This window comes from Carassius auratus, chromosome 30, assembly GCF_003368295.1.
Source record: "Carassius auratus strain Wakin chromosome 30, ASM336829v1, whole genome shotgun sequence".
Lineage (NCBI taxonomy): Eukaryota > Metazoa > Chordata > Actinopteri > Cypriniformes > Cyprinidae > Carassius > Carassius auratus.
This window is the reverse complement of record NC_039272.1, coordinates 4227377-4246281: the sequence shown is the minus strand read 5'-3', so window position 1 is coordinate 4246281 and position 18905 is coordinate 4227377. Positions and strand designations below refer to the sequence as shown.

The following is an 18905-nucleotide window of genomic DNA, read 5'->3' as shown; positions in this document are numbered from 1 at the left end:
TAAAATGGTTAAATCCAGCTCCACGGACAAAATCAAGACATCAGGGGGAAAGACAGAAATATTTGACCTAATTAAAATACATTATTTAAAATATATTTGCACGCATTTTCAATAATTAAGGCTGTAATGACAAACCATCCATGAGAATTTCAGGAAGCGGAAATGTTTTTAAATAAGTCAACAAAATATTGGGCAAAAAAAGGCAAAATTTGTCCATACCTGAAAGTCAGTAAGCTTGCTTTCTTTTATCAATTGTGCAATAGAAGTAAACACCTTTCATATATATATATATATATATATATATATATATATATATATATATATATATTATAAATATATACGCACAACACACTCAACAGCGCTTTCGAGAGCACATTCAGCCTATTTTACATGATTTCCCAAGATCTCTCAACAGAAAAACTTCATTCAAGCTATACATTTTTAGTAGTATTTAAAGGTTTCCTTATTGGCTTCATTTGAAGGCGCAGCCCTAAACAGATCTAGTCGGATTCTGACAACCGTTATCAAGAGACAGCCTTTTCTATGAGATCTCACATCGGTGAATACTAGCTAAAGATTGATGTGATGATCTGATACTTTCTCCCAGTCTCACACGTACGTTCCTGGGGCTTCAGGTCCTGAGTTTCAATCAGAAAGAAGTGTAATATTGTAAGCACGTCCTTAAGGTCCCCACAAAGAACAGTGGATCTGAACTCTGAGACCTAAAGCATTACACAGTGTGTAGTGGACAGGAAGTTGTCAGCATCGCTTTAGACGTGATCTAAGAACGATCTGTTTTGGGTGGACTCTGTGCTCTAAAATGCGTGATTGATATGGGGCCTCGTATTGATTAATAGATCATATTTGCATTATATTGCATCAGGCATCTGTCCAGTGATGAGAGGAATGAGAGGTCAGCTCATTCACAGGCACAGAGGAATGGAAGAACCAGACGGATATGTAGGATATTCATCTGACCAATCGGGTCAATAGGTCACTATAACACTGGAGTCTGGTGCCCTGGATGTTTGCTGATCACATTTGCGTTTTTCACTTCTGCAGGACCAAGCAGCTTAGCAGTAGCCCTCACAAACCTCTTTCTGCACCTCTTATGAGATGAAGCTGAACATCAGGTGGGCGACTATTGTGAACTACAAGCGAGAGGAATAGAACAGCAGCTGTATTCGTTCAATGTGAAATTAGACAAACACCAAAATGATTCCTGAAGATAAAGCTGTGGTTGGTTGCACCCGAGTAATCTCGGTTGGGAAGGGATAAAGCCAAATATTGGCAGCTGATTAGAAGTAAATAAAGGTAAAAGTGCCCACAGAGATAAAACGGAACTTTCTCTTCAGATAATGAAAAGTTCAGGATTCTCTGTGTATTACGAGGGCTGCATCTCTTCGTTCTCTTCTTTATCAGGTGAATCGCTGCTTCTGTTGTCGTGAAGCCCCAGTTTTTGGAGCTCCTCCTCTGCACTGGCCAACGACGTCACAGTGACCGTGTGCTCCTCCATCTGCTTCTGAAGGCTGTCCATCTCCTGCCTGCAAGAAATGACCAGCTTTAGTTCATTTACTCAAAAAGGGCATATTGCAACAACCTTACGATGGCTTCAAAACCTGATTATGAATTTTATCATTAAGTGTCTCAAGTCTTAGATGTAATATCATTCCGATATACAGATTCGGTGCTCGAGAACTAGTTCCTGTTAATCATGTTGTATAACACGTGTGAGCCATTTAATTATTTTCTTGAAACAATGATACAATTTTGTCAGGATTTTAAGAAGGCCAGAATGTTTAAAAGTAACAAATCGTTTGTAACATTAACTCTTGCATTTTTAATTTTGATTTAATGTCATGCATTCTTGCTTTAATAAAAGATTTAATGTAAAAAAACTAACAAACAACCTGTTACTGAATAGTAGTGTATTCAATTAAATTAATTAATTAATTCGGCAGCTTGGAAATGAATACTCAGAGCCACTACAGTATATAGGTCAAATCAATAATAGGGAAAATAAATAAGTTAATGGTGTTACACATAGAAAGAGATGTGTGCAGGTCTTACTTTAGCTGTTTCAGACAGTTGTGGAGGTTATTGAGAGGCTCTTTACTGACGGATGCCGAGGGTTTCAACAGTTCGTCCAAAAGCGAAGCAGGAACAGGGCAGTCTGGGATTTTTACTGGAGTCACTGGGGTGGATTCTCCCTTTACATCAACGCGCTGGTGTGGGGACAGAAATACACTCTTCCATGCAACATCCATGTTTTCTATATTTCAGATTTAAATGTGCATTAGTCTTACCTTTCTGAGCCTGCTGTTTTTGAGGTCCTGTTTGAGCTGGTTGTTCTGCTGGAGAACGGTCTTCACGCTGTTCCTCAGCTCTCCCACTTTAGCCTGCAGCATGAATTTATCCTTCCGTGTGCCGTTGAGCTCCTCCTGCACCATCTCCAGCTCCACCTTTATCCTCTACAGATCGCATCAAACAGAAAAGCCCAACATTCAGAAGAAAGGAACTATAAAACGTGTTCTGACAACAGAAGCGGAGTAGTGTATCTGACCTGAAGAGTGTCCTGCAGGGTGTCCATCTCTCTCTGGTGACACTGCTCCACCATCTCAAGCTGCTGTTTCTGAGTCTCGATCTCCCGCTGCCTCTGCTCCACCTCCCACTTCAGATCCTCCACCTGCAGAGACAGGAACAGCACATTCGTGATACACACTGATTCTGAGTAACAATGAGGGGTGCTCGCAACTCTCTGCACAGATATCAAAGATGAAGATGAAACTAACTTGTGATAGGTCTGTCATGTGATTTCATGTGCAAAAACTTAGGCACAATTTTGTACTTGTCTACCCCTAAAAGTTGCATATTAATACTTCAGGACAGTTACATGTACCCTTGAGGTACAACTATAAAACTTTTAGGGTTAAATAAGATTTAAGAATGTCAGATTTTTAAGAAAATGTCATCTGTAAAGCGCTTTACACAATACACACAATAAATATCTCATATGTGAACCTGAATCACAAAACCAGTCTTATGTATCAATTTTTCACAATTGTTAAGATCGGACAATATTTGGCCGAGATGCAACTATTTGAAAATCTGGAATCTGAGGGTGCAAAAAAAAAAAAAAAAAAAATCTTAATACTGAGAAAATCACCTTTAAAGTTGTCCGAATGAATTCTTAGCAATGGATTTTAATAATCCAAAATGCAGTTTTGATATATTTACAGTACAAAATATCTTTACTTAATATCCTAATGATTTTTGGCATAAAAGAAAAATTGATAATTTTGACCCATGCAATGTATTTCTAGCTATTTCTGCAAATACACCCCAGAGACTTAAGACTGCTTTTGTGCTCCAGGGTCATATATTATGCTGTGTTCACAGGAAACGCGAATAGAGCATCTGGCATGAATTATTTCAATGTTAAGTCAATGTAAAGACGTGTTTACGTGTATCTGGAGGTCTGAGGCGTTTAGCACGGCACGGTAGACGTGAACTCGCGTGCGAATGGTGCTTTTGTGCTTTTATGTGTTTGACACGAATTCGCGTCTGACGCCCGATTTGAAAAATTTTGGCGTCAATTCGTGCCGCGTTAACCAATCAGGATCCTGCGTAGGAGTCACTCATTCAACATGGAGGAACGAATGATGTTGTCAGTGAGCAGTCAACCGGAGCTTTATGACACAAGTATCACACACAAGTTCATATTTCAGGAATAAAAAGGACCTCGCTTGGAAGAGTTTGTTGTAAATACACATTTAACTTGAGTCACATACACATTTATCGACCCGCGGCCTTCCTGCCGTTTTTTACAACTATTTTCTCCCTAATATAGCCTACAGCTACTTTTCACTAACAAGGTAATGTGTTAATTCAGAGGAAGTGTGCAGGAAAAAGTGGAAAAGACCGGAGTGCTCGATCTACATCAGGCATCTTGCAAACTGACAATCATCTAGCACTTGCCTCTCCCACAAGAAGTGGATTTCGCCTTGGACGCACGTCAACTTCGCTTCAAACTTTTGCTTTCTACGCGCGTCTATTTCGCTCTAGATGCGCGAATGCATTCAAAATGTTCAAGCGGCAAACTAGACACGAAGAAGCGAATTTGACGCTCTATTTGCATTTGGTGTGAACACAGCATTAGCATTTAGTAGATTAGGGCTGGGTTCAGGCTCTTAAACCTTAATACAGAATTTCAATGCATAACAGGCGTTAGATTGCGAGAGTGTAAAGATTCAAACGGAGAGGCATTAGGTTTGTGCTGTACCTCTTGGTTAGTGAGGGGCTGTTTGCTGAGCTCATCATCAAGTTGTTTTTGAAGGATCTGGAGTTGAGCGTGAGCATCAGCTAATTCCTCCTGGAAATGAGAAACCTCTTCAGAGTGCTTCTCATCTTGAGCCCTGCCAAACAGAGACAAATCTCTCACAAAACACACCAAGATAATCTGAGGAGTCACAAGCATCTGCTCTTTAAAGTTCCCAGGCAGAGAAGTGACTTACGCAAGCGTTTGAGCCTCGGTCTGCAGGCTCCTGATGAGCTCCTCTTTGGCCTGCAGATCTTTCTTGATCTCGCTGAGTTCCAGCATGGCTGCTCTGTAATGCCTGCGGTTATGGGCTGCCTCCAGCTTGGCCTCCGCCACCTGAACAAAGCGTACAGACACACAGGTCACATGCTAGCACGTAACAAAATAAACCAAAGCCTTTGGTAGTTCTAAAGGGGAACTGGATACGCCTTGCAGCTGTCAAACCATGTATTAACCTGCTCGGTCAGATCCTTGACTTTTATTTTCTCTTTCTCCAGAGCAGCCTGCAGCGTCTGCACCATCTGTCTCATCTGCTGGTCCTCTTCTTCTTTACGCTTTAACACTGCCTGAACCTGAAGTGAAGGATTACTGAGATGTTAAAACAACCCTCCTAAAAAAAATACAAGTTAAAGAACAGTTTTGTGAATCTGAGAGGTAGCTATGAGATGTAGCATCACACCTGTAAGTTGAGCTGGACGAGATCTGCTTCTCGCTTTGCCAATGCAGCCTCCAGAATATTGGCATGTTCCCGCAATGCACCATGGGATTTCCCAAGCCCGGAGAGCTTCCCTTTCTCATGCTCTAGCTCAAGCACAAGCTTCTTATTAGCATCCTCCAGGCGACGAATTCTCTTCTTAAAATTTCTTGACTCTTGAAGCTGTGGGGGGAGAAATAAACCATTTAAACAAAACTTATCAGTGAAATTAAATGAATAAATCAGTTTATTAAATTATTGCACAGAATTACTGTATTTAGTATCGTAGAAAATGTACATGTACACTATCATTCAAAAGGTATTGCACTGATTAATATATATTTTTAAGAAATTAATATTTATCTTCAGCAGATGCATCAAATGCATCAAATTGATTAAAAGTCACAGTAAAGAAAAAAAATCTAATTTCACATAAACACTGATCAAAGGATCCTCATATGAAAATTAAAAAATTTAATTTTCCACAAAATTAAGCAGCACAACGGTTTTCATCATTGATAATAATAAGAAATTTTTTATGAGCTGAAAATTAGCATAATAGAATGATTAATGAAGACTGGTGTAATGCTGCTGAAAATTCAGCTTTTTCACTAAAAGAATACATTACATATTTAATCATAAGAATATTTTATGTTTTTCCATTAAATAAATGCAGACTTGGTCACCATTAAGAGACTTCTTTCAAAAATCGTACAAAATAATTTTCTGACCTCAGAAAATGATGTGCATGTAAACATGTTAATAAATAATAAACCATATAATTTGCTATTTTGATTCGATTGTGTCCTATGCAGCATTAATGAGTTTTTCCTCACCTCGTCTTCCAGTTCCAGCACTTTCTCCTGATATTCCTCCAGCTCAGTGCTAGTGAGGGTGATGACCTCCTGAAGCTCTTTCTCCAGCATGGCTTTACTCTGGCTCACTGCCTTCAGCTCTCCCTGCAGGGACTCCACCTTGATCTGAAGCAATAACAACCAATACACACCAACTCGTTATTGAAGTTATAGAAGAATTACAATCAAACGTTTATGGTATTTATGCATCTCTTTTAACTTTTAGTATGGACATTGCAGACCATCAGTAGCAGTTTACCTGAAGTTCTTGGCTATTTCCACCCTCTGAAACCTGATTTCTGAGTTTGACAAGTTCAGCTTCAGCGGTCTCTTTGGCGGCGAGGGCTTCCTGCAGCCTGCGACTAAGAATGCCAACTGCATTCTCATAGGCCTTATGCTTGGCCTTCATCTCCTTCTGTGCACTGGTCAAATCAGTGCCTATACGCTTCATCCTCACCTTCTGCTCTGAGATAGCCCTGGAAGAGGAAAGAACAGCACATGACAGTCATTTTTTGGCGTCTACTTCACTATCAGTTGTTCCACTTGTAAAAAATGCATCCCATTTCTCAGTGATTTCTTTCTGAGATGCAAGATCACAAGCAAACACGCACTATTGTCTATACGTCACATAATATTCCTGATCACTGTTGAAACCCTTATAGCAGGAGAGGCGGTGTGATTGTTACTCACTTTCTGGCTTCATCTTGCATTTGATCGATCCTCTTCCTCAGATTTTCATTCTCTTCGGTCACTGCTGCCAGCTGGCTCTGGTCAAACTGAAGGGACTGAAGCAACAACGTGGAGAGAGTCAAAATGTTATACACTACTGTTCATCACTACTGATGAATTTTAAGTTTAAAAGAACAGCAATTTAAATTATCTTTTTTTTTTTTGCAACATCATAGCTGTCTTTACTCTCACTTTTGGATTAATTTAATGCGTCCTTGCTGAATAAATGTATATATTATTATTTTTTGAATAGATTTTAGTAATGCTTTCGGTGTTTACCTGCAGTTGAGAGTCAAGTTGGTCTCTCTCTGTCTGTACGGATTGTAAATGGGCTTCCAGACCGTTCATTTGCTGCTGGACTCTCTCCACTTCCTTCTGCAGGCGAGTCTGTTCCTGTTCTGCGCTCTTCTTTTCTCCCTCCATTTTTAACAGCTCCTGCTTCAGGTCCTTCACTTCTGCCACCAGCCGCTTTTTAGAAGCCTTCAGCTCAGAGATCAACTGTTCTTTGGAGCTGGCATCTCTCCTGTAAGCTTCAACCATCACCTGCAATAAAGAGCAGACACTTCTACCAATTGCATTTTGATTGGCCGATTCTGTTGATTCGATTGCATTAGGTGTATATTTTTTGGTGGTAGAAACTTGTCATAACTAGTCTTTTCCATCAGTAAACAAGTATGAGTACTGAGATCTTACCTTTTGCTGCGTGAACTGCTCTTTCAGTTTCTGTGCTTGTTTTTTGAGGTTGCCATTCTCTTGCTGGAGAGCTTCAATCTTGTGGAGAGAAAGAAAAAATTGGAATCTGAACCAATTCTAACATTCTTTGCGCTTCGCTCATTTCTAAACCTCTCACCTGGGTTGATTTAACCTGCACTTCCTGCCTAAGCTGGTCAAGAGTGTCTGACGCCACCAGCACTTCCTCTCCAAGCCTTTCCGCTCCTTCATCCAGTTCACTCTTATCAGCCCGTGCCGCCTGCAGAGCAACTTCCAGCACTATTTTCTCATTTTGGAGAAACTGTAGTGTTTCCTCTTTAGCGGTGTTGTCAGTTTGTATCTCCTCCAGCTGGGTCTGGAGCTCCTGGTAACGTGCTTCCAGCTGATTAAGGGTCTGTTCTTTGGTTTGGAGGGTCTCCTGAGTATTCGTGAGCTGCTTCATCAGCTCAAGGTGCTCATGCTGAAGCAATTGCACCTGGGCGTCTTTTTGGGAGAGAATGAGTTTGACCTGAAATGAGAAGAATCATTTGGGGGATGCTTATATTCCAGTAAACATATTACAAAAATGTCCCTGTGGAGCAACATGTGATTGAGGACCACAACAGTGATGGGTTTGAACCTACAACTCTTTAATAACAGGATGAGATCTTGAATACAAGAACACATCACAAGAGACAAATGGGGAAGTGTGTGCGAGTATTTCGTTACCTGATCTAGCTCTCTCTCCAGTGTTGTGGCTGTGTTGGCGAGTTTGAGAAGATGCTCTCGCTCCTCCTCAAACTCTTCCAGTTTGTGCTGAAGATCTTCCTCCACCATTGACTTAGCCTCCTGGATTTGATGGATGGCCGCTTCTTGAGTCAACATGTCTACCTAGATAGCAATCAGTAAATTAATACTATTATTGTGCACAATTAACTTATTCACTAAAGTAAAAATATATATTTGTGAAAGCACACTAAACTGGGGTGCGTTTCCCATTGAATGACGTAACTTGCTGATTAACCACAATTATACACTGCATTGTTGTGGAAACAAACTACCACGTTTCAGGTAATTGTGCCAAACCTCTATACTTTGTAGCTGGACAGCAATCCGTTCCTTCTCTTTTATAGACTGATGTTTCGTCTCTGTGAGTTTGTGAGACAGGGTAACGTTCTCCATCTTTAGATTTTCCATCACTCCGATCTGAGTCATCTGACCCGTCTGAAAGCAAATATTCAAACAAATACACACTACAGATGGCCATTTTGCATTTGAATCTTTCTGATAAACATAGGTTTCTGAATACATACATTATCACAAGGTTTAGGGTCAGTAAGATTTACTTTTTGAAAGAAACTGCTGCTTTTACTCAGATGGATGCATCAAATGAATGACTATACATTATATAAATAATAGTTCAAATGAATATATTTATAATGTAACAAAATAAAATATAAAAAAATTATGTTGTTCTATTCATTCAATATTGAAAATACAAAAATATTAAAGAGCACAATCACTTTCAGAATTTATAATACTGAGAAATGTTTCTTGAGCAGTAAATCAGCATTAGAATGATTCCTGGAAGTAAAGATCATGTTCCATGAAGATATTTTGTACATTTCCTGCTGTAAATATATCAAAACTTAATTTTTGGTTAGTAATATGCATTGCTAAGAATTAATTTGGACAACTTTAAAGGTGATTTTCTATAAATATTGTCCTCCTAACAAACAATACATCAATGGAAAGTGACCCTGGACTACAAAACCAGTCACAAGGGTCAATTGTTTTTTTATTGAGATACATCATCTGAAAACTGATTAAATAAGCTCTCCAGAGATGTATGGTTTATTAGGATCTGACAATATTTGGCTGAGATGCAACCATTTAAAAATCTGGAATCTGAGGATGCAAAAAATCTAAATATTAAGAAAATCACCTGTGAAGTTGTCTAAATGAATTCTTAGCGATGCATATTACTAATTCAAAATGAAATTTTGATATATTTATATTTATTTTGTTACATTATAAATATATTTACGGTAGGAAATGTACAAAATATCTTTATGGAACATGATAATTTTGACCCATACAATGTTTTTTTGGTTATTGTTACAAATATACCCCAGAGACTGAAGACTGATTTTGTGCTCCAGGGTCAAAAATGATAGTACACATATTATGGGAAAATAAATTTACAATCAATTTCACTTCACCTAAAACATCTTTGCAAGTTTTAAAATGTCTTGTGCTGGGACATTTATGAGTAATGCATGTGCAATGCATGTTCAATTTCTCTGGTGCAATGTAAATTTCAATTTATGTGCAATAAGGGATTTTCATGTGCAATACGATTTATTATTGTTAGTGCTTATTTATTAATACTAGATTAGTGTGCAATATATACTATATAACTACTGGACTTACTATACACAACATTTATGTTATTGCACCTAATCATTTTTTTTTATATATTTGATCTAAAGTACCATTTTTATTTGAATAGTCTTATGTTATTATTTGTATGTCTTATTCATTTTTAATTTATCGATGTGCATATATTTGTCCATTTTATTTTTTACTTGTTCTTTTCTTTCTTTTTGAGAGCAATTGAAACATGGAAAGCAATTTCCCTCTGGGATTAATAAAGTTCTTTGACTTGACTTCAACTTTCTGTAAACAACATTATCTTCATGAGCTCACAGCATGACAATAGCGGGCCACAGTTACCTGCATGTCTGTCATCTCTCCCTGCAGTCGCACGCGTGCCTCCTGAGCCACGGTCAGCTGCTGCTGGTACCAGAGACGCAGCTGCTGTAGAGAGTCCACTTCTGCCTGCGAGGTCTTCAGTCTGCTCTGCAGAGCGTTCCTCTCGCTCTGGACGCGCTGAAGCTGTGTCTGTAGGCCTCCCATCAGCCGCCTCAGCTCAGAGACTAAGAGGAGAACCGCCGAATAAGACATGGAACCTATTTAATAGTTCTATATATTTACTCAACATTTCTCTTCATTTTGTGAGCATGCACTCAGAAGCCCAGACTTCTGTTAATCACTCAGTTGGGAATAGTTATCGTTTTTTAAACAGGCCAAATTGTTCAAACAGTAACTTCAATACTTCCCAGTGTATTATATTTACTTGTGATCAGAAGGGAAATGACCATGTTAAGCATCCTGAGTAAATATATACACTGGGACTAATATCTCAGACTCAACCCTGACATTACAGTGGGGCTCGAAAGTTTGGGAACCCCTTGCAGAATCTGTGAAAATGTGAATAATAATAATAAAAAAAAAGAGAGATCATACTAAATGCATGTTATTTTTTATTTAGTACTGTCCTAAGATATTGTACATAAAAGATGTTTACATTTAGTCCACAAGACAAAATAATTGCTGATATTATTAAAGTAACCCCATTCAAAATTCAACTGTTCTTCAGAAAAAAATCTTTCCAGCATCTTTGCATATTTTAACCCTTTCCAGCAGTGACTGTATGATTTTGAGATACATCTTTTCACACTGATGACAATTGAGAGACTCAAACACAACTATTAAAAAAGGTTCAGACGTTCACTGATGCTCCAGAAAGAAACAAGATGCATTAAGATCTGGGGGGTGAAAACTTTTGGAATTTGAAGATCAAGGTAAATTGTACTTAATTTGAAACATACAACTATCTTCTGTTGCTTACGAAGGGCAGAACTAAACGGAACAAAATTATATTTCAACAAAATAAGAAACATTTGGCCATCTTCATTGTGTTCAAAAGTTTTCTTAATGCATCTTGTTTCCTTCTGGAGTTTCTGCAAGGGGTGCCCAAACTTTCAAGTCGCACTGTATCTACCACTTTGTCTTCACCTGTGTTGTCCTTGGTATTCAGGCTCTGCTGCATCTCCTCGACTTTGACCATGAGCCTCTGATACTGCTCTTCAGCCAGCTGCAGGTCATTGCCCAGCGAGGCCAGGCTGGCATTCTTCCCCTCTAGATTGGCCTGGAGATCCACCATGGCCTTCTCCAGCGCAGAGCAGTTGGAGCGTAACGTGAGGACTTCAGAGGTGAGGGAGCTGTGCTTCTCCTGGCTGGCCTGGGTCTGCTCCACCTGGGCCTGCAACTGAGCAGTCGCTGTAGCCAGCTGGGCCTGGAGCTCGGTCTTTTCTTTCAGAGCCTGGAAACAGAGGAAGGTTTTAGATGATCCAGGTGGTTGCAACCACATTTTAAAGAAGCATGTACTTTAGAGGTACATAACAATAAATAAATAATAAACACAACTGTTTAAAAGGTTGGGATTATGAAGATTTTATTTTATTTTTCTTTTGCATTAAATTGATAAAAAGTAGTAATATTATATAATTATATCAAGTTTATTATAGTAGTTTATTATAGATTACATTATAGTTTATTATAAAAGATATGGGACAGTGTATAAGACATTTATATTGTTACAAAAGATTTCAGATTTTCTATCTGTTCTATTAAACTTTTTAATTCAACAAAGAATTTTGAAAAACTGATAGAATTTCAGATCTGCAATCACAGAAATATTTTTTATGTATTATATATATATTTTTTAAATAAATTATACACTAAAATATATTTTTTATATTATTTCACAATATTATTAGTTTAACTATATTTTTAATCCGATAAATGCAGCCTTTATGAACGTAAGACACTTCTTTCAAAAACATTTAAAAAAATCTCACCAACTTTAAATGTTAAATGTAAATAAATAAATGTCTGTATGCCTGTATATATATATATATATACTGTGTTTGTGTGTGTGTTTCAGTGATAACTTGATTGTATTTATTTTTTGTGGGGAAAAAATATAACCCTAATTAATCATTAAAAATATCAACCATAAATTATATTGCAGTGATGCTGTCCATGATTTATGTATTATAAGTAACTATAAATATTCAAACCACTCCGCTGTCTAAAATATGAGCATCAGCCATTGAAAAAAAAATCCATGTCAGACGATCTCTAATAGATGTATATGTTCTGTTGGTAACAAGTAACAAATACCTGACCCTCTAGTATTCACTCACCTGATTGGCCTCGGAGGAAACAGACTCCAGTTGTCCTTCTAACCTCATTTTCTCTTTCAGCACTTGCAGCATCTCATCATGAGTCGCCATCACAGAACTCCCATACGACACGCTGCAGACACATAATTTCACAGTGAGGGTGTAAAGGGCTGGTTTCAAGACAGATAATGACTTGAAATGAACTATTTACTCGTACCTGCTGGAGAAGCTGTCCCTGCGACTGCGAGGCTCCACGCTGCCCTCCGTTTCCAGGTCCTGCTCTTCCATGTGCCTCTCTTCAGTGGCTGCCTGCAGGACTTCATGCAGGGATGGAAAATCGCCCATGGCTTCTGGAGCGATCTCTCTCCCTTCGACAGTATATGGAGCCTTTGGCCGGTTCACTATGGAAGCTAACATATTATATGTCCCTGTAGTAGACACGCTACTATAGGACGAGCTATCGCTGTCATTACCATCGGCTTTGAAACCTGATTCGCTTCCATCCACCTCCGAGACGTTGTCTCTGACTAGCTGAGATGATTCAGAGTGAGCGTTGGTCTCAGAACTGATTTCCGAAACGGTGGAAACTGAGCTGATGGAGGAATGCAGAGAGCTAAACGACGAGTCGGCAGACGCCGAAACTAGCCCGCCGGATGCATCGGTGCTTTTAGCGTCCGAATCCGGAGTTCTGTAGTCGGCGAGAGAGTGGATCTTGTTGGAGCGAGATGATTTAGATTTCTTCTCCTTGCTGGAAGGGATCCCCAGGCTTCCCAGTTTGGGACCACGAGGAACGCTGGTGCGCAGGAAAGAGTATTCCTTAGTCATGGCGACAGTACTTGCCCGTGGGAGACCCTCGGGATGGAGCATGAGCTCCGGGTCTAAAGTGCTAAATGGGCTGCGCTTAGGAGCGGAACGCCGGCTCTGAAAGGAACAAAGAAATGAAGATGGAATGCAATAAGAAACAGTAGCCAACACTGGACAAAAACAGAATGGTTCATCAGTAGGGGCTTTCGCACCGCATAATACTAAGAACTAGCCAACATGTGATTCCTAGAGAACCAGTTTCTCCTGGTTGCATTTGCACTGGCAGCAGGAACTCTGAAGCAGCCCACAGAAAAGTCAACAACAGGTGAAAGGAGGACGGTGTGTGTCGTGGATTTTGTGATAACGGAGATGGAAACATAAATGCACAATTTACGTGACTAAAAGTTGGGCTAAGAGACAAAATTTTCTATGACAACAAGGCTGAGAAAAAAACACGAAAGCTAAATGCCGTTATTGCTGTTTTCCATGATCATGGTGTAAATATTTTTACATGGCTTTTTAAAAATGCTGGGTAGCCGGTGTTTCCCATGAGCTTGTACTTGCATCACTGGTAGTTTTTATAGAATTGTTTTATACCCTTCTCTGAGGTAGGGGCTAATTTATTTCACCCAAATGGAATTTCTAGAACTAAATATGTTCTAGTTCCTGTGGTGTGAACACACGAAAAAGCGGGTGGTTTCACCAATAGTTCTAGGAACTACGAAAAGGTTCCTCCGGTGCTAAAGCTTTTAAAATCCTGTCCCCAATTTTTTTGGGTGTTCATATACCAAGTACCAAAAAAGTCACCAAGTTTCGGACCATTCCGATGAAGCTACGATTTTTAACATTTTTTAAAAAAAAAATTTCGGGTCATAAATGACCGAAGAACCCCAGAGGGTTAATGTGTAACATAAAGTCTACAAATGGCAACATATAAAAAAAATTACCCCAAAATGATTTTGCTCACCCTCATGTTGTTCAAATCAAGTTTGACATTCTTTTTTAAGTGGCGGTAAATCAAATAAAATAATTTAAAACAAATCAAAGCAATAATAATACACCAATCGTTCGGCATTATTGAGGTCAAACTTAGTATGATGCTTCTTCAGGTGCCATATTTAAATATAATTGAGAGCTGTGGCAGATTTAACATCTGGTCCATTTTTCAAAAAAGCTATAATATGACCTCAGAAGATATGAAATATAAGTTTTCTGTCATTTTTAGAGATTGACAATGTCCATTCAGTTTCACTGTAAGGAAAAGATTTCCTTTTGAAAGTCGAATGAGGGCGAGTAAAATGATGGCAATTCTCAGTTTTCGGCCAACTATTCATTAAATTAAATATCAGTCATTTCACAGAAACTGACAGTTCTCATTTGCTGACTCACTCTCTCAGTGTGCCGCTGTACTCTGTATTGTTTGAGCTGCTCCTCCAGACGCCGACGAGCTTCCTGACGGATCTTTTCTTCATTTTCCATCTCCACAGATGGCTCTTTCGATGCTACAAGAAAGGCATGGTCAATAAACACACTAAAACTCTTGCTACGTAAAAAAGGGCAGGTTGAAAGTTAAGATATTGTCAACCAAGCAACAAAGGATTGAACGCAAAAGGCTAGTGATTATACAAGAAAATGGTTGACGATGTCTTTTCTAGGGATAGGAACTGACAAATGGTTCCATTTTTTAAAAATACAAAAATAAATGGATTTGGCTTCACTTTACAGACGTGTTCAATGCAATCAATTGCACTGAATCAAATCATTCATAATTTCAATGCAATTAATTGCAGTTAACACTGTATAAATGCATCTTTTGGTGGTGTAGATTTTCTAGGCTGAGTAAAGGTAAGGTTTTAAATAAATCTGTTACTAAGATGTTATTACTTTTTTGCTTCCAGAGCATGACTGTAAAAGTGGAAATGGAACCAGAATCATTCAAATGTCGTACGATTCCTATCCCTAGTCTTTCAAGAGTGAAGCTTCATGCTGGTCCTAGTACAGCAAACACCTCGTGAGCTCTGAATACAACCAATAATGAGCCATTCCAGCTGCCTTAGTCAGAAAAAGAGAAAAGCGCACTTGAGTTTCTGCGTCAGTTAGTACTTATTAGTTCAGCCAAATTTCACATCCAAGCCAAATTGACTTAAGACGCACGATGTCTTCCCAGTATTTATGCTGTTCCCAGAAAATCTGAATCACCAACCAGCACAACAACCTCAGGATTGCTGTCATAAAGCAATCACAATCACAGGAGAGACTAAATAGCCTTTTATTAATTTATTAGGTTACATAATGCGATGAAGAGATTCCCACACCAAGCCAAAATATAGGAGCAGGCAAAAACAGGATTCACCAAACAGGGAGAGTTAGCCTAAATCAGCCTCAAAAGCCAAACTTGGGGAGAATTACGACACAACAGGAAGGGAAGGCGGTGATTTGAAGGGTCATCTAATATCTTGTGCTTACACAATTCAGTCTCCTGCATAGGAATACTTAGTCTGAGTGATTGCAATGCATCACCCTTGAGAACAGTGCCTTCTGCAAGAGCTGCCTCAGACTTCTCTAGGCTTTCAGGGAAAGAGGCCACACCTGGATCCAGCTGTGCGCTCGGATGGGAATCGGGAAGGCGGCTGCCCGGGGATGGAGTTGCCAGAGGTGGTGTGCTGTCTCCGCAGGTCTCCTGACCCTCCACCACGGCCTCTCCGTTTGGCAACAGCTCTGCTTTGACGTGACCTAACACAAAAAAGGGATTCAGCAAATAGCTTACATCAAACTAAGTGTAAACTTCTAAGCCAGTGCAACATATCTATCATACAAAAGAAAACATTTTCGGGTTTATTACAATATGGACCGAGTAAAATTACTGACTCGACATTCAACAAGTGTAGGCCTAACAAATTAAGTGTTTAGAGCATTTAAAATGATTAAAATTAAGAAAAATGTGATCAAATAAATGTATTAAAAAAGTGATGCACTTTAATTATTTTGGTAATAATCACTCAATGCATAAGCAATTAGTAATGCATTAAACATTTACAACACATTTAATACAGTATTATAATATAACTATTCACTGTTCTTTAATGTTAGCTCAAGGCCAAAACGAATGAAACTGTAAATTGCTACCAATACAACAATTCTCTAAATAACACTGTCGCATTCACAGGCATATTTGTCATCCGTAATTAATTTATTCCACATAGAGAAGCGTCTGTTAATAAAATAAATAGTCCACTACCATCTTTTCATCTCATGCAAGGTGTGCATAATTTTATGGGAAAAAAATACCTTAAATTACTACTAACCCAACTGAGCCGGCTGATATTTAGGTAAAGAGATTATGCCTAGTGCTTTTTGGTCAATGTTGTATAACCTTTAAACGTAATTAGTGACCTGAAAGTTATCTTTTGCGCAAGTCTTGCAGAACAAGTCAAACAGCCTAATCGAGCTACAGTGACAGTTTAGGAAACTGATACCAAAAGCAGGGGGACGTTTGTGGATATATCTTGAAAAAACAACAAAACTTCTTTATAAGGTAACGAATGGCACTGGACGAAGTGGGAAGAAAAACATCTCAAAGCCAAGTGACGCAGTAAACAGCAAATGTTCACTTTGAAATCTTTCCAGGTTTTGAATGAGCACAACAAACAACTCTCAAGCACAAGCTTTACAGTAAATCCTGCACGTTTTGAGCATAATTTGTGCATGCATGAGTAAAAAATAAAACTCAGAAAGTACAAACGAACAGCCTGTGAATCCATCAGATTGCAACAGCATCCATCAAATAAATTTCATCTCCAAAGAACGCTTACCGTTAGGGATTTTCTCCATTACGAGGGATCTCTCCGGCTTCAGAGACTCTACGATATTGCTGTCTAGATCTTTCCCGTGTTGTGCGCTCGGCTGCTGTGGGCTGGCCTCCACAGAGACGGTTTCATTATTTCCATTTTCCATATTTCTTGAACCACAGATGATGCTCTAGCATCCATGAACATGAGCTGGTCTCACAAGTGCAATTTAATCTTCACTTCATGCTGTGTACACTTTGGTTAAGACAGTCCTCCTGATCCTGGAGAATGGAAACATATGATTAGTTTAACCCATCCCTACTCTGAGAAGATCATAGTTGCTGGATGCAAAATCAAGCAACAATAAATCTATGCCAATTCATCATTTAGTCACAATGTTGATGCTTCCAACTCATCGAATGGTACGATAATTACAGGAATGTTTTGCTTGAAGCAATGTTTTGATCAAGGACACAATGTTGACACATGTCATTGTCACTGGATGTGGCACTAGCAAGTTCCCCTCAGTAAACCACAAGTTGTTTTTCTCTCTATCCTCCAAAGATTTAAAATAGCAGGCTTTGTCTTTGACACTAGACATGGACTATCCAGCAGAAGAAAGGCAAAACCAACTCACCCAATTTAAACTTTTTAACTTCGTAGTAGTTCAAACAGAAGTGGTTTCAATGACAGTCTGATCCTCGAGACAATGGGACAAAACTTGTTCCACAACTTTACCTGCCATTAGCACTCAAAAACAACAGTTTTGAAACAAACTAGTGATTATCATTTCAATGTTCAGATTTTTCTCTTTATTACATTATCATTCACTCCATCTGAAAGCACCTGTCCTCCAACCATAACCTAATGTCAATTAAACATACATGTTAAAATAGAAAAAAGTTATATAAATGCATCTTATGAAGTAATACATTTTTTATTTTCATTAGATTTCAATTCTGTCAAAAATAATAGAAAAAAAAGACAAGCTCCAATAAAACCTTCATATATTACAAACAAGGTAGTTGTCTTTTATAAGGTTTCCAATGCATTTGGTTAAATATTCTTCTGTTTTAATGCATGTGTGGCATGTAAAGTATGTTTCAGTCAACACAGATATCCATCAATCAACACTTTAAGGTGTCAGCAATACAGTTTTATAAATGAAATAATTCATGCACTGAAGTGAATGCTTCATTTGTCAGAATTTATTATAAGTGACAACAATCTTTCTTGCACAAACTTTTATCAGTACTGTATTTCATTTTGTTCTAATACTCAGAAATCAATCAGCTTAGTGTCATTGCAGACTAGTAACTGACAAAACATCTCACTGTAACCCATTAGACTGACAATGAACACGAGACTAACTACAAAATAAAGCGATTGAACATATTTAACAGACATCTGTCATGAAACCAAAGCTGTCATGACTGTAATATCAACCCAAATATGCTTATGTTAAAAATCCCATATGGACAGATCAGGCTTTGATTAACTGTCACTTTCAGCCGAGAGAAAATATCTCTGCCTTTAAGAAAACTGAAAGCACAGCCACAAGCAAACTAATCACGATAAATAACCAACAACACGGGGACGGCGAAAAATAACGGGAGATAGTGTGTCAATCGGAGTTTATTATTATAAACCTCTGATTTGATTAGCATTAGCCTTTAGCCACATCGCGCGATATCCAAAAAGCTTTAACTGATGCGTGACACACGACCTCACTTCTGCCAAGCTAATATCACGTGAAATGGTGAGTGATTAGTGTGGTGATAAGAAGAAATGATTAAAAGTAATTAAGCACCAACCTCAGACGTGCTCTCGTCTTTACTACGTGGCTGTTCAGGTTCCGTCCTTCAAACAGATCCGACTCGATACATTTCCTCGCAACAATAAACGTTCCGCGTGATAAAGCGAAAACATCCAGATTTATAATCCCTTGTGATGAATTTTAAAACCAACTAATTTCACAGTAATCACTTAATTCAG

General features: G+C 38.6%; 1 protein-coding gene across 4 annotated transcripts; it reads right to left on the bottom strand.

Moving 5' to 3' along the window:
* Positions 1 to 324: 324 nt before the first annotated feature.
* LOC113048940 (golgin subfamily A member 3-like) lies at positions 325 to 18807 on the bottom strand. Of its 4 annotated transcripts, none has more exons than XM_026210918.1 (24): positions 18725 to 18807; positions 16935 to 17191; positions 15712 to 15855; positions 14512 to 14624; positions 12536 to 13239; positions 12340 to 12451; positions 11147 to 11453; positions 10022 to 10224; positions 8372 to 8509; positions 8015 to 8176; positions 7446 to 7814; positions 7289 to 7366; positions 6875 to 7138; positions 6557 to 6651; positions 6126 to 6342; positions 5849 to 5992; positions 4998 to 5195; positions 4774 to 4890; positions 4515 to 4654; positions 4283 to 4415; positions 2564 to 2686; positions 2307 to 2471; positions 2071 to 2225; positions 326 to 1544 (listed from the first exon to the last, which is right to left on the bottom strand). In XM_026210918.1, exons 2-24 carry the CDS (start codon positions 17074 to 17076, stop codon positions 1385 to 1387), a joined length of 4383 nt encoding a protein of 1460 aa, XP_026066703.1. In that variant the 5' UTR covers positions 17077 to 17191; positions 18725 to 18807; the 3' UTR covers positions 326 to 1384. The 4 variants fall into 4 exon arrangements, with proteins under 4 accessions (XP_026066702.1, XP_026066703.1, XP_026066699.1 ...); XM_026210914.1 differs by having other exon boundaries at positions 1385 to 1544; positions 15589 to 15855; XM_026210916.1 differs by lacking the exon at positions 18725 to 18807 and adding an exon at positions 17548 to 17685 and having other exon boundaries at positions 1385 to 1544; positions 15589 to 15855.
* Between the last annotated feature and the right edge of the window lie 98 nt (positions 18808 to 18905).